General features: G+C 37.1%; 1 protein-coding gene across 3 annotated transcripts in view; it reads left to right on the forward strand.

Moving 5' to 3' along the window:
• The window catches only part of pcsk5 (proprotein convertase subtilisin/kexin type 5), a 246,229-nt gene that overhangs the window by 31,677 nt on the left and 198,337 nt on the right, over window positions 1-16,215 (forward strand). For all 3 annotated transcript variants that reach the window (XM_031890895.1, XM_031890900.1, XM_031890898.1), the window contains exon 3: window positions 13,053-13,166. In XM_031890895.1, coding sequence (XP_031746755.1) covers window positions 13,053-13,166 — 114 coding nt within the window. The remainder of the gene's footprint in view (window positions 1-13,052; window positions 13,167-16,215) is intronic.

The following is a 16,215-nucleotide window of genomic DNA, read 5'->3' on the forward strand; positions in this document are numbered from 1 at the left end:
TATAGTGGCATCTTGCTGTGACCTTCAATGTACTTTAAGATAGGAAGCCTGATAAACATAAAGTAACCACAGCCATATCTCAAATTACTTTTTTTCTTACCTAAAACATTAAATGTTGTAAAAGTATGTGTAGAAAACATATTTTCACACCACCCGCAGGTCAGCGAAGTCACATCACAAGCATGGGCGTCCGCAGAAAATTTTCCAAGGGGGGGCAAGTAAGCTAGCATCATCCTGCAACAGATAAATATATATATATATATTTTTTTTTTTTGCAGGATGATACTAGGGGAGGCTAAATATGGCCCATACACAGACTGACCTACAGCTAATGTGACACTTAGTGGATTCACTGCTGACGTAAAAAGTTAACCTCCCAACTACCTCTTGCCGTTCCCACTGACTCCCAGGGATACTGTACAAAAGTGCGGGTGGGGGTGCTTTTTTTTTTTACCCTAAAATGTTTAGTATTAGTAGTAAAAGTATTCATACGCGCACTTCTGTTAGGGGATCTGCAAACATTTGTGTTTGGGATCAGTTAGCTTAAAGGGGTAGTTCGCATTCGAATTCACTTTTATTTTTAATGGTTTTTCAGTTATTTAGCTTTTTGTTCAGCAGCTCTCCATTTGGTATTTCAGCAGCTATCTGGTTGCTAGGGTCTTATTTACCCTAGCAACCAGGTAGTGATTTAAACAAGAGATGGGAATATGAATAGTTAAGGGGCCTACTTGGAAAAATAAGTAATACAAAATTATAATAATAATAAAATTGTAGCCTCGCAGAGCAATATTTTTTGGCCCCCATTTGAAATCTGTATAGAGGCAGAAGAGAAAGGCAAATTATTCAAAAAAATTAATTAGGAAGACCAATTGCAAAGTTGCTAGGAATAGGCCATTTTATAACATACTAAAGGTTAACTTAAAAGTGAACCACCCCTTTAGATGTGTTTATGTTAGTTTTATAGCAAGAAAGGCAGTGGGTACTGACTCCCCATTATATACAGTGAGATGCAGTCCGTAGTTACAAACCCAGCACATTATATGCCATGAGGAGCAGTGGGTACTGATGGCAGATATTCAGGCCCTGGCACTATAACACTGGCACTGATACACAACATTGGCCCCACTGTAACTTACTATAAATGAACAAAACAATGACAAAAAAAAAAAAAAAAATAGTGTAAAAAACAACAACACATATATAAACACACAATGAGCTTTTTCAGAGGGAAAGAGTTAACTTACCCTCCATGTGTTAGGGTAGGGGATAGATTATAAATTAAACAATTTAATGTCAGCTAGTGATTCTTTAGAACTGTATAGTACCTGTGGGATGAAAACTGCAGCAAAAGTTGAGAGTTGGTTCTCAGGTAAAGTTACAGCTGCAGATTCATCTTTTCAGTCTTTATTTCTATTTCCAGTTTGCAAAATCTCCCGATCCCTGTGTGCATCTGTGCTCTGATTGGTCAATTTTACTGTCTGTCAAGGAAGCTGTGCTCTGATTGGTGAATCCAGAAGAAGAAAGATCCAATCGGAGCACAGCAAAAACGGGCTTGAGGGGAAAGTGCAGAAACGGAGTAAGATTTTTGTTTTTTTTGCTACTTTTCCAGGGGGGGGCAAGTGCCCCCTCTTGCCCCCTTCTGTGGACGCCCATGATCACAAGACTGTATACTGTAAATTTTGATTAAATCAAACAACCACAGTGCTTGATTCTAAGTCCCCGACCACTACAAGTGCTTGCTGCCAATTGCTTTTACCTATATTAATTTTTTATATTTGGTATTTTTTTTTTTTTTTTACAAGAGCCAAACATTCTTTTGGTTTTCTGTTCCCTGTAGTAAGCAGTAACTCACAACCCAATAGAGTCTAGTTGCTGTGGACATTTATACAAAATGAGCATACTAAATATTTTGTATACTAAACATAATTCAGTACTTGGTCTGACCCACCTCAAACTCCAAAAGCACTTTTGTGTGCACAAAATAATATATTGTGGGTCCATGGGGGCAGCGATTCAAACGGTTTTATAGCCGATAAAGATAAACTCTGTAGAATACAATGGTGGCTTGGATGACTGCTCCATAACTACACAACAGGTTATTTATATAAACTATAGTAGTGTTCCTGAAGCAAACACACCAGTTTTACCAGTGCAGGGAAACAGCATTTTATAGTGCAATGGTAATGCCAATGCATCCATGGATTGTGCATGCTATCAAATTCTAACATGGACTTTTGTTTTTATATACTGTGGTAAATCTATAGCTGTGTGTTAATGGCTAAATTGTTTGGCTATGTAACTCTGGTTATTTGAGCTTTTGTCAGTATCTGTATAAATGTGACTTTGTGTTTGAGGTTATATAAATATTTGTTGCTGGTAGTGTGATTTTGCACTGTGGGGGAGTATTTGACTCTTTAAATATTTGTGGTGATTGTGAATGTTTTGCAGAGTATATGATATCTGAATGTCCATCTGTATGTGACTGCCAATATTTCAGCAATAGTTCTTAGAAATAACTATAATATGCATTATCTTGAGTTTCTTCTTATGCATTTTAGAGGAGGCTAAAGCAATAGTAGTATTGCTATGTCATCCTTCAGACCTTCATCAGGCAGAAAATATCTATTTATTGTGACTCATTATAAACTGTTAGCAGAGATAGTGGCTTCAAATAAATTGTAATCTCTAGATCAAGTGAAGTGAAAGTCATTCTGGGACACACTGTGAAGTTACAAATGAAGCAATTTTACATTTATGTAAATAAGTTTTCTTATCTTAACTTTGGATGGTCAATATTTTTATGTAATTTAAATGCAAAAATAGGTACATTAAAGGTGGTGCTTTAATTACCTAGACCTTTCTAAGCATGGAGAGAAAGAGGTGTGTAACTTTAAGGGCCTTGACAGACTGGGAGATTAGTCGCCTGCAACAAATCTCCCTTGTCACGGGCGACTAATCTCCCCAATATGCCATTCCACTGTCTTGAATGTAAATCGCCGGTGGGATGGCATACGCGGCACATTGATTTGCCGAAGTTGCCTTGAGAGGATACCAGCTACTTAATATGTGGCTACATTTTTCTGCTTTGAATAAGTCTGCAACTTAACACCATTGGGTATTAGTGAAAATCAGTATACATGTAGCCATACGCTAACGCAGTTAAGCCATTTTTGATGATTGCAGTGGCTCTGAATTTCTTAAATGTCTGATCTTTTTCTGCTTCCAATAAGTACTTGTAGAAAGCTTTTTCTGGAGCATAATCAAGTAACAGGATCTTCACTGAGCTAATAGATTACAAAAACATAACTTGTGTCACATGTCATTGACTCTGGTCAAAATTCCAAAATACTAGAACGCTTAGCTCCCTAAAGCTGGCGATTTTTGATGGTTGCACGAAAGATCGTTCCAACCCTCCACTGACGTTCAGGGATGAATCGTCAGATATGGAGATAGAAACAATAGGATTTCTGCCTCCTTCTGCCGATTCAGCCCTGAAGATAAAAATCTTTTAACCGGCCAAATTGGCGAGTCGATATTGGTCGCCTCGCCGAGTTACCATACACGCACCGAATATCGTACAAAACGAGGTTTCGTACGATATTATTCATTGTACCCAGTAAAATAGCAGAAAGTTGAGATGCCCTATAATTCATATTATATATGCCATAGGTTTCATATTCATTTTAATTGCCATAGATGTCTCTTGTGAACAACCAAGGACTTAGTAATATAACAGAGAGTTAATGATTTGTAGCATCCTTAATTGATATACATTAAATTATATTTAAGACACTTTTTTTAAGAAGCATAATGTGTATTTATGATGTGATACAGTAGCAGTTTTAAGTTCCAACTTAGCTTTCCGGCTTAATCAATAAATACTCATAAATAAATGTGAATATAAAACCACGAAATGCACCGAACGGAGATTATGTTTGCAAATCTGTATTGGTAATACTCTCATGAAAGGCTCCTTGTCTATTTAGGAGAACAAAATGAAACAAAGATTAGAATGAGGTACCATATGTATAGGGCTTATTATACCACTTGTGCCTCAGGAGTTGCCCATCTTTTTTTTTCTCTTTTTTTTTTTTTTATACATATTAAGCCTCGTGTAGGGGTTGCTTGGGGTTTTACTGGCTTAGTGCCAAGAGAAAACAACTTTATCAGAGGTAATCTTTTTATAATAACAGGTTACTGTCAGAATATCTTTCATTAGCTTCATTCCTGTTTTTTTGAGGAGCAGGTTGCTATTTCTAGTGTACAGGTATGGGACCTGTTATCCAGAATGCTCGGGGCCTGGGGTTTTCTGGATAAGGGATCTTTCTGTAATTTGGATCTCCATACCTTAAGTTTGCTAAAAATCATTTAAATATTGAATAAACCCAATAAGTTTGTTTTGCCTCCAATAATGATTAATTATATCTCAGTTGGGATCTAGTACAAGGTACTGTTTTATTATTACAGAGAAAAAGGAAATCATTAAAAATTAGAATTATTTGCTTATAATGGAGTCTATGGGAGATGGGCTTTCTGTAATTCGGAACTTTGCGGATAACGGGTTTTCAGATAAGGTATTCCATAACTGTATATTATAACATCATTCCACTTACTTTCCACATACATATTTGCTATGTGAATTTTATGAATGCTAAATAAATCATGATAATCAACTAAAATCATAAAAAAATTCCATGTCTTATTCCATTTCACTTTTCACTCTTTTGGGCAGAGCACTCCAATTTTTTAAATTATTGTAAGACTCTGGTTCGGTGTTTAACTTGTTGATGCTATTAAAGGACAAGGAAAGGTTAATATACTGGTGGGTGCCAGTATATTAGGTCCCTGCAGTGAGCTCAGGGAGGTACTCCTTTAAGAAAAAAAAATGCACAGCTCCAGAGAAAAACTAGTGCAGCATCTTCATCTTGTTTTCCTTTACCAGGTGTCCTAGGTGCAACAAAAAGAAATACAATCTCATACACCTCTTTTTTTTGTGATTGCAATATATTACCATATATAAAAAAACATAATTCTGTAAGGTGTTAAAAACCCAGCAAAAACTACACTGGGACTGTTGGTGTAGCATTATTGTTCCATGTGTCAATTCCCTAAATGCCAGTTGAATCAGACTGCTTGTACACTAGGATATAGGATTTTGAGGTACTAAGAGTACCAATGCATTTTTTTGTAAATGGCAAATTTTATGGTGTCCTGCTGCTTCATTCATTTTATTAAGTAATTTTTATAATTCAATTCATGATGTTGCTGTTATAAGAAGTGTATACTCTTTCCACACTCACTACATCCACTGGCTTACTGCTTTTAGCATGCTATGCTTCAAGTGCGCACACAACAACCAAAGCAAGTGTCCAGTTGACATTGAAGGTTATAGTTTCATGGGCTGGTGTGTACAATGTGCACCTAAGGGTAAGAGGGAGTATCTCCCAGAAACATGCATGCTAGCACTGTTTGATTTTGGTCCAAAATAAGGCTTACAAACACGACAGTGTCCAAAACTGTAAGCATTATTGTCTTTATAATGCAATTTAGTCTTGTGAAAATGATGCTGTAAAAACATTTATTGCTTTTATAGATTCTAAAGAATAGAAAATGGCTAAATGTGCTCTGTTTGCAAATGTGAACATCCTATTAGACAGCAGTTTTTACCTTTTGTACAGAAATATATAAATGATCATATTGCTCAGCTGTGTATCTCTCTAGTCACGCTTCTGTATTTCTGTACCCACTCTTAAATGCAGAACTCTAGTTCTAGAGTAACTTTATGTTATCAGGTCTTCTTTTATTCACTCCATATGTAAGAGCTCCTCGCAAATTTTCAATACTATGGGGCTGATTTACTAATCCACGAATCCGAATGAGAAAAATTCGGATTGGAAAACGAACATTTGGCGACTTTTTCGTATTTTTTTGCGATTTTTTCGTCGCCGCTACGACTTGCGTGAATTGTCGCAACTTTTTCATAGCCATTACAAATTTCGTGAATTTTCGCGACTTTTTCATAGCCATTATGACTTTTGGGAATTGTCGCAACTTTTTCATAGCCATTATGAATTTCGGGAATTGTCGCGACTTTTTCATAGCCATTACGACTTTCGGGAATTGTCGCGACTTTTTCGTATTGAGCGTTCGAAAAATTTGCGAAAAAGTTGCAAAATGACGATCATTACGAAAAAAACGCATTCGGACGCTTTTCGGACGTTCGTGGATTAGTAAATGTGCCCCTATGGGAAGAACATTATACTGTCTTTATCACTTTTTTCTTTCAAGTAAAAGCTGCAGCCTTTGATATAGGATTTACAGTAGGATGTTATTCACCAAAGGTGAACATGCCTTATGAACTTAGTGATCCTATTTTAGAAAACCACCACTTGGTTTGTTAGATTTGGAGAATACACTGATTGATAGTTAATTGATTTTCGCTTAAACAAAAAATGTATGACTGAACTAAGCTTTATCGAGCCCTGCCTAGACAAAAGCATTTTTAAACATTTCTTCAATACATTTTTCATGGACTAAAATAGAAATTATTTTTATTTATTTTTTTATTTTAAACGGAAGCTTTAAACATATTGATGAAGAGCCTTTAAATCAATGTATTTTTAAATTAGTATGTTCTGCTTTTAAAGCTAAGTGATCACCTCTAATGTGGGCACACAACACACATCTTTCTGTTTTGGTCAGAGTTCACCTGGTAGAAACCGTAGAAACCATGAAGCTATTGAGGTTGTTGTAGAGGCTGTAAAAAAGTATGGTTTACAGATTTTGATTTGAGGATATACAGAAGATGTTACTGTTCTCCAATGTTTGTTTTAAATAGTCATTGGGTAAGGACTTGTCATTTAACAGCTAGGAGTCCTTAGATTATGCATTAATATTGCCTCGGGCAGTAAGGATTATTACATTACTAGAGAAACACAACAATTCTCAGTACAGTACATGAACGATATTCAGTGTACAGCTAAGAAGCCAGATGTTAAGGATTTCCTTTTTTTTGGGTTGAGGTAGATCAAATAAAAATGCTGAAAAAAAGAAACTGTTTAAGCAGGAAACCCCTCATTATCTGGTATTTTGGCAGCACTTATGTAGAGCAATTTACATTTGTTTTGAAGGATGGTTAACCGTGATACTGTGCATTCACATTGTAGCAGGTACAAAGACACTTTCAATGTACAAACTAGGCAATAAATAAACATGAGTAAACGAATAGTACATGTACTTATTCCTGAAAATTTCTTCAACTGAGATTTTAAAGTCATTAACTCTTTGTAATATCAACACAACACCATCTGCTGCAACATAAAATGTGAATATTTCTTTTTTTTTATGTTAACCACAAATAGTTATGTTATAGATCTCTTCCAGCTACCAAACCTCAAAGCTGCTTCCTTTAAATGTGTGGATGAATTATAATACAGGTATAGGACCCATTATCCAGAATGCTTATACCTGTCCTCATTGGTTCAGTGCAGCACTGATTTATGTAACCAAAAATGTTCAGGGCTTGCAGTATATAGACAGGTGCAGGGAAGTGGCTCAATGTATCTCAGAATTTACTCTTGAGGTACAACAGCTGAAGCATTTGTTTCTGCATGTGTAGCTGCCTGATTCACATGGGTCAAGGGCAACTTTAACTAGGAGAATCTTACAGACCCAACCAATATATATTAAAATGTACAATGAGGTTTCTAATCTTTGGGTTTACCAAAAGTAATATTGGCATGTCTGAGAATGACACACATTGTCATTATTCTACTGAGTCTATTTATTTTGTCTGAAAACATTTCATTTCATCGTGGTTTTACTATCTCGTTAAACCTGGTATTCTATAAACTTAATTACAATGTTGAGTGGTATCACTGATTGATTCATTACAAAACAATACCAACATCTCTCTGCCAGGGATAATGAGTTTTAAAGCAAATGGCTAGTGATACATCAATAACAGCAAAAAATGACAAGGAATATCATGGCCTGTCCCCCCCCCCCCCCCCCCCCCCCCCATTTAATGTTTTTTTTTTCTTTTTACTACAATTGGCATGTTATCAAAACTGTCAAACTTTAAAGTCAGAGTTTCTCCAGTTCTTAGTAGTTTACACAGTTCCTATTAATATTAAACAGTACAAATATATTCAGGCCACTTGGCCCTTCTTCTGCCTACCTCCTTGATTCTCATCTTTCAGATGGCCCCCAGGTTTATGGTACAGGGCAAGGCTTGTGTTTCAGGGTCTATTCTCTGTGGCAACAGGTCCTTTCCAGTCCATGCTTGCTCTACAACCTCCTCAATGGGGGATCCCATGCCTAACAGCACCATATAATAATATAATAATAACTGGAATAATAATAACATTTAATCAACATAAGCTATACATATAAAGTTATTATAAAGTTATTTCTACCCAGTACAAGACCATTTATAGTGTCAATTTTCATCAGTCCTAAAACACCTGTAAAATGTTTCGTCAAACTGCTTGACATTCCCGTAGAGTTCTATTGAATGGATTTACTAAGCAAGCTTGAGAGTTTTAGAGTAAAGTGATAGTATTGGTAAGGTTTGATCCTAGCATGTCTTAAATCCTTAGTTGTTCTGGCAGTAAACATGAGAAAACTAATAAATATCAGGAGAATCTCAGTCTGCAGGAAAAATTGTTAAGCTTTTGATTTATCAATCATTGAATTATGAATGGTGCAGGATTCCTATCTCTTAGGAATTTATTGTAATTTCCTACATTTAATAAATCAAACTGGCCTATTGAACTGAGAGTCATTCTGTTTTTTATCAATGAGCTCAAAAGACCTGGAGCCATATGCTTGGAGTTCTTCTGGGGGGGGTCTGCTTCCTCTGTAGTTGTAGAGTTTATAGTACCCGCTCACCGGCCCGCTATGTTCCTCACTCTCCTTCATAAAGCGAGTGTGCGGTGCAAGCTGGTGGGAAGTGGGGGAAGCAAGCAGAGCTGGCAGCAGGGGTGTGTGTTGCTGTGCATGCTGAGCCCCTTGGCAGATGCTTTGGTGGGGGGACCTGGCGTGGGATAGTTATGCCACTGAAGCTCTCCATAAAAAACATGAGGTGTTTGATTATTTCTCTGATCCTTTGCTTCAGAGAGATACTGAATTTGTCTTAGTTGGGGTGGGGTGCTAATATTTTATTATTTGGACTAGTTAAAACTCACTGTAAGGCATCTGCATTTGATTGGGCAGGGGGTATGGATTCTGCAATAGCTTTATATTTGGAATGATTAATATTTAAACCTGACAGGGAGCTCAAGTCCTTTAACAGTGTGAACAAACTTAGGCCAGAGGTTAATGGGCTTGTAATTGTAAAAAGCATTGCATCTTTTGACTATGATAGATTTAACATTATTGTCACACAGAGTAACACCAATCTGAAACTCCCTTATCTTGTGCTGACACATTCATTTAGTGCACATTATGGCCAGTGCCCTTTGGATTTCTATTTTACCATTCTTGAGATTAATATGCTCTAGAGTCTAGTGCAGTTGTCGTTGCTAGACAGCAAGTGTTGCAAGGAATATGTGGCAATAACAAGTGAACAAGCAAAAGGCTGAGAAAAATACATTAAGGATGTTTATTAATGTACATTTCTTTAAGTGATTATTTTAATGATAAATTATGTCTTAAACACATAATTATTATTTTTAAAATCCTGTAAATGTAAATCTGTGTATATTCATTAGCATATAAAGCATTGCATATTAAAAACCTTACTTCTGTCCTTCCCGAGAATGAGAGAAAGCAAGGGAACAGCAGCACACAGTAAATATGGTGCCTTTTAAGGCAATTGACCCTTAAAGCTTTAGTGTTCGATTTACATAAATTTTTTTTTGTTAACGCATATTTATCTAATCGCCTGTCATATAAGTTTTAATGTATATTATAACAGCATATTTTAATTGGCTTGTCTGTTGATATGTTTTATATATTCATATTATATATGAAGATGAACTATATTTCTATTTAAAGGCGAGTGGTGCCGTACTTTGTATGTATGTATGTGTATATATATATATATATATGTATTTATATATGTATATATAATATTTAGATATATAGATGGCCAGAATTATAGAAAAAATTGAGTTAGACTTTTTCATTATCTTTCTCTCAACACTAGCCTATTTAAGAAAAGATTCAAACCAAATAGTCAAATTCACATTTTTTCCATTTGTTTTTATTAAGGCTGAAAAATATCCCATGGCGTGTCATTTGTCTCTCCATTAGCTACTTCTGTAAGGAGCAGTTTGATCCGTGAAAGAATTTTTTTTTTCCCTGTTCCTTTTTCCCAGTAAACGGGTAAAATAATAAAGGTGTTTGGGAATATTCCCAAAGACTTCTATACAACCTCTCCAGCTTACCAAGTATTTTCTGGCAAGTTTTCATGTTTTTTTTTGTCAAAAATGAAGTATAGGATAATATTATTATAAGATGTTAACTGAATAAAATAGTTAAATCCAAGTATTGGTAGGAAATTTGTGAAACTGTTGTTTGCAGTCAAAGGAATTGCTGGAAATACATTAGACAATATATTGGCAAAATGTGTTTTGAGCCATTATATTATTATTATTCAATCCATTTTAGAACCAAAATTCAATATTTGGCAATGCACACCTTCAATATAACAATCAATAAAATGGTTGCTTACTGCATGGGTCCCCTGTAAGATCACCAAGCAAGTTACAGATAAAACTCAGTCTCTTTGTATATTGAAGCAGTAGAATTCTTAATGAATCAGATAAGTGAGTGTAGGACTGGCCAGACCAGGGATAAATTTGATGTAGTTGGCCAGCTTGAAGTATATTGCAATATATGGACAAACAATCCCTGTTTTGCTTAAAGGGGAGGGCATTTCTTGGTAGCTTGATGCACAGAATGTCCTATATATATTGATAATGGGTGAGTGCAGAGGATCTCTTGTTGTTCTCTATATGTATTTTGTGGTCACAACCTCATTGCACCCCCACCTAATTTTTTTAAAATGTAGTGGTTGAGCACAACTTTCACCGGCACTCCCGTCTAAGATCGTTAGTTAATGCCTGGGTGCAGTATTCAAAAATGGTATAGAACAAAAAAGGAAAATGCCGCACTCACAGGTCTAAGTGGAAAAATTCGGCTTGTTTATTTCAAACGTCCATCTAACGTTTCGGCTGCTTCCACAGCCTTTTTCAAAGTGATAAACACACAGAAACACCCACTGATAAACCCTAAGTGGCGCTAAATTAAAGCTGATGATGCCATCTTGTGAGTAATCAGTCAACCCTCACTACAGTGTACATATACACTTTGAAAAAGGCTGTGGAAGCAGCCGAAACGTTAGATGGACGTTTGAATTAAACAAGCTGAATTTTTCCACTAAGACCTATGAGTGCGGCATTTTCCTTTTTTGTTATATATATATATATATACACGTAACATACACAATCTCACTGTATCAATATAGCATATGAGGGTAGGAAAAGAATGCTCTCTTCATATATTGAGCTGGTAAAGGGTATGAAAAGTCTATTATGTTATGAAGAAAGACTGGCCAAGTTGGGTCTGTTTACACTGGAGAAGAGGCACTTAAGAGGTGACATGATATATATGTATATGTATAAATATATAAGGGGATCATATAATAGCCTCTCTAATGCTTTATTTACCAGTAGGTCCTTATAACGGACACAAGGGCACCCACTCCGTTTAGAAGAAGGGAGGTTTCATTTAAATATTCAGAAAGGTTTCTTTACTGTGAGAGCTGTGAAGTTGTGGAATTCCCTCCCCGAATCAGTAGTACTGGCTGATACATTATATAGTTTTTAGAAGGGGCTGGATGGCTTTTTAGCAAGTGAAGGAATACAGAGTTATGGGAGATAGCTCTTAGTACAAGTTGATCCAGGGACTGGTCCGATTGTCATCTTGGAGTCAGGAAGGAATTTTTTCCCCTCTGCTGCAAATTAGAGAGGCTTCAGATGGGGGTTTTTTTTGCCTTCCTCTGGATCAACTAGCAGTTAGGCAGGTTATATATAGGCATTATGGTTGAACATGATGGATGTACGTCTTTTTTTCAACCTAACTTACTATGTTACTATGATTCAGATGAGCAAATTGATATGGTAAATTTTTATATGCCCAGTTTTGAAACTTTTCAATCACTAATATGGTAGAGAAGGAAGTTTCAGCTCTAGATTAGTAACAGGGCATAACCAGAGCTAAAATCTCATCAAGCAAAAATAATTATTGCATTTTCAACTCTGAGTTGGGTGATGATGGGGATTGCTGGCAGTGAATGCTTTGGTAAGGAAATGACTTTATAAAAAACAGTTGCTCTCTTGTTTCACTTACTTCTGCAAACTTAATTTTGGGTGGTTCTCTTATCATTAGCCCTCAGGCTTCATTAATTATAGGATATAGAAGCTTTCCTATAGATAAATATAGTAAAAGGATGGGAATAAAGGTGGCCATACACGCACCGATATTATCGTACGAAACCTCGTTTCGTACGATAATCGGTGCGTGTATGGCATGTCAGCGAGCCGACCGATATCGCAGGAAGCTGCTGAAATCGGTCGGCTCGCCGATCGGCCAAGTTAGAAAATTTTGATCGGGCGCCATAGAAGGCGCCTGACCAAAATTCTCCCTTCAGAGCTGAATCGGCAGAAGGAGGTAGAAATCCTATTGTTTCTACCTCCTTACCTGCCGATTCAGCCCTGAATGGTGTGTGGCGGATCTGACGATGTTTCGTGTGACCGACGGTCGTACGAAACATCGTGAGATCGCCACGTGTATGGCCAGCTTAAGGGAGATTTGGCAGAAAAAAACTTCCTAATTTAACTACAAAAAGACCTAAAAATGGGAATAGGCTGACAGTCCTCCTGAGAGCTGTATTACAATATATTCCATTATGAGAATTTCTGTATTGGTTAGAGGGAGAATGGGATATGTTTTATGTAAGCATTGGGAAGTAGCCCAACATTTCACACATTTCTTGATAATCACTGTGGTTTATAACACTTAGCAAATGTTTCCCTTCTTGGCAGGTGGAATGGATTCAACAGCAGGTGGTCAAAAAGAGGATAAAGAGGGATTATAAACCTACTAACACTCAATCCACTTTTTTCAATGATCCCAAGTGGCCAAGCATGTGGTATATGGTAAGTATATTTAACTAAACACACTCTTTCAGAAGTAAATAATTTGTGTGTGTTATGTATTATATACAGGAATTACGTGGTTTGTTTTGCTCAAACAAGGAGACTATATGCAATAAAAATGAGCTCAAATGATTACAATGAGCATTTGTTATATTGTATATTATTAGGATTGAACAAAATATACAGCCTTGTAAGATTTTTCATTGCTGTGACTGCCCCCGAGAATATGCTCAGACTGCATAATGTCTTTTTTACAGAAATACAAAATTATTCAATATAGACTGATTAGAAATTTTGCTGAAATAATAAGACAGATATATTGTATTTGAAGGTAGCTGAGTAAGCATACATACATGTTCATGGCAAAGAAATACTATTGGCTTTAAATACTTTTTAATGCACGGTGCCCTACAGAGAAACCTCTTTTTCCAGAAAACCCCAGGCATTCTGGATTATAGAGTGGATACTTTTAGTACCCTGAAGCTCTACACATTCAACTGTAGCTCCAGGCAGAATTTTCTGTGGTACTGTAATCACAAACTCTGGAACAAATTACTTTTTTTTTTCCAAATGCAAACCAGGAGTAAATTGTATTATAACTCAATGCATATTGCTTTTGCTGGCCCCTTAAAGCAGGACAAGGGTTATATCTAGCTGAACAGTTAGAAGTGAAATAGAATCCAAAGAGTTGTTGTGGAAATGATTTGTGCTGAATAAAGGTAGAAATATAATTTGATAACTGTAGTTTCTACCTGGGTAGATTGTCAGTTCTACAGCAGTTTCATACTGCTACTTTGATAGATTTGTCAAACTTGATACTTTTTAACGCAACTTTATATGAAGCTAGAGAGGATTGCACAGCATCTGTTTGTAGCACTTTAGCTGCCGCTTGGGCAATCATGTGTTATAACATAATAATATGAAATATAAACCTAAATCAAATGATTTATTTGAATAATGTGCCTTAGTAGGTTTTCATCATATTTTGTTGGGTCAACTTCTCTAAATAAAGTTAGGTAACTAGATCTACTGGGCTATTGTATACAATTGTAAAGTACATATAACCCAGAACTATTCATTCTTATAGAACCTGTGTATAATTTTACTTGTACTGAATAACAGTTACAATCTGCTTGTTTGGTGAGGCTGGCCAAGGCCATCAAACAGATCACATAGGGGGGCTTATACAGACCCGTTGGGACTGAGAGTGTATTTGTAGGTCGATGCAGACCTCGGCTGACAGTACTTTCTTGCCAGCAAAAGCTAGATATGTCTGGGACCTAGCTAAATGTTGCTCAGGGCTCTCATTGTTTTTCCTCAGTCCGCAGACCAACAATCTCCTTACTATGTCAGGAGTGACTGTATTGGCAGACAATTTCTGCCTATATGGCCAGCATTAGTGTAATAGCCGTGGTCTACTTAAACAACAGTATATGTTTATTATGTGAATGGCTGGAAATTTGGTAGAATGAGGTATTCCAGTGCTTGGCAACATATTTGGGGGAAATATACCTTCCTTTTTCAGCTGATTCACTATTGGTTATGTAAAAAAAAGGTGCATTAACACTGTCTAAGGCTTGGATAATAGGGTTTGAAGTCCCTTTGCTTTTCATCCTTATTGGTTCACAGGTTCTCTGAAAAAGCAGAGGGACATCAAGTACTAGAATCCATCACTTCAACATAACTAAGCCTAAGGGTGAGACCATATGATGCACGTTACATTTAATTTGCTTTAGGTGCTGATCATTTTCTGGGGAAAATTATCCTAAAAAGTTAAATAAATCAACACATTTATCGATGCATATTAATTATGTCATTTTTCTGTGCTGAGCATACAGGTTTTTGGATTGCTAGTGTTCAGTGACGGTGCTGAGCTCTAAAACCTCTCTGAATAGTTACATTTTTTTGTATATATTGCAAAGGAGTGGAACAACAATTTGGGCAGTTCTTTTACTTGCTCGAATTAATTGTTCAGAAGTAGAAAAGGTATAGTTCAATCTAAAGTGTTTAGTATTTTGGGAACACTGATTAATCAGCCCTATGTGATATCTTAATCTTTAGGTAGCCATACTTGGACCCATAAAAGCTGCTGAACTGGTCTTTCCGGACCATGCCAGCAGCTTATTTGCCCATGTATGGTGCCAGATGGCAGGCCTGAACAACTGATATGTGGCCAAAAATCAGCAAATATCAATCAGCCAGGGTTGATTTTCTGTTGTATTAAGGACTGTAGCTGTGCATTGATGCAGTCTTTAATCTGATGGCCTGCATAGCTGCAATTATGATTTAATTATTGTTCTGAGGGCCAAGTGATGGAATCACCCTGATATTGCCCACCTCAAGCTAGATATTGGTGAGTAGATCTTCATATGTATAGCCAGCTTTACTCGTTTTTTCATAGCTGACCCTTTATGGACCACACACGGAACCTATGCAGCCAGCAGAGGAGTTGCTAATAGATGTTGGGTCCCTGAAAGTCTGTTTTGCCAGGGCCTTGCTACAGCTAAAGAGTTCTTTAGTTGCCTGTTACATGTTCTCAGTGTTTGTTTAAAGCAGTGCTGTCCAACTTCTGTGGTACCGAGGCCCGGAATTTTTCTGGCCTCCGTGGTGGAGGGCCGATAATGGAAGCTAGTTTTGACCACTCCCCTTTTTAAAACCACACCCATTTTATCACATGACCATAGCCATATTAATAATGGTAGTACAGCAAAAACCTGCCATACTCTGCCTTCCCTACCCTGCCTGTGTGTGCCATACTCTGCCTTCCCTACCCTGCCTGTGTGTGCCATAGTCTGCCTTCCCTACCCTGCCTGTGTGTGCCATACTCTGCCTGCCCTACACTTCCTGTGTGTGCCATACCCTGCGTGTGCCATACTCTGCCTTCCCTACCCTGCCTGTGTGTGCCATACTCTCCCTTCCCTACCCTGCCTGTGTGTGTGTGCCATACTCTGCCTTCCCTACCCTGCCTGTGTGTGCCATACTCTGCCTTCCCTACCCTGCCTGTGTGTGCCATACTCTGCCTTCAGTACCCTGCCTGTGTGTGCCATAC

This window comes from Xenopus tropicalis, chromosome 1 (genome assembly GCF_000004195.4).
Source record: "Xenopus tropicalis strain Nigerian chromosome 1, UCB_Xtro_10.0, whole genome shotgun sequence".
NCBI classification, from domain to species: domain Eukaryota; kingdom Metazoa; phylum Chordata; class Amphibia; order Anura; family Pipidae; genus Xenopus; species Xenopus tropicalis.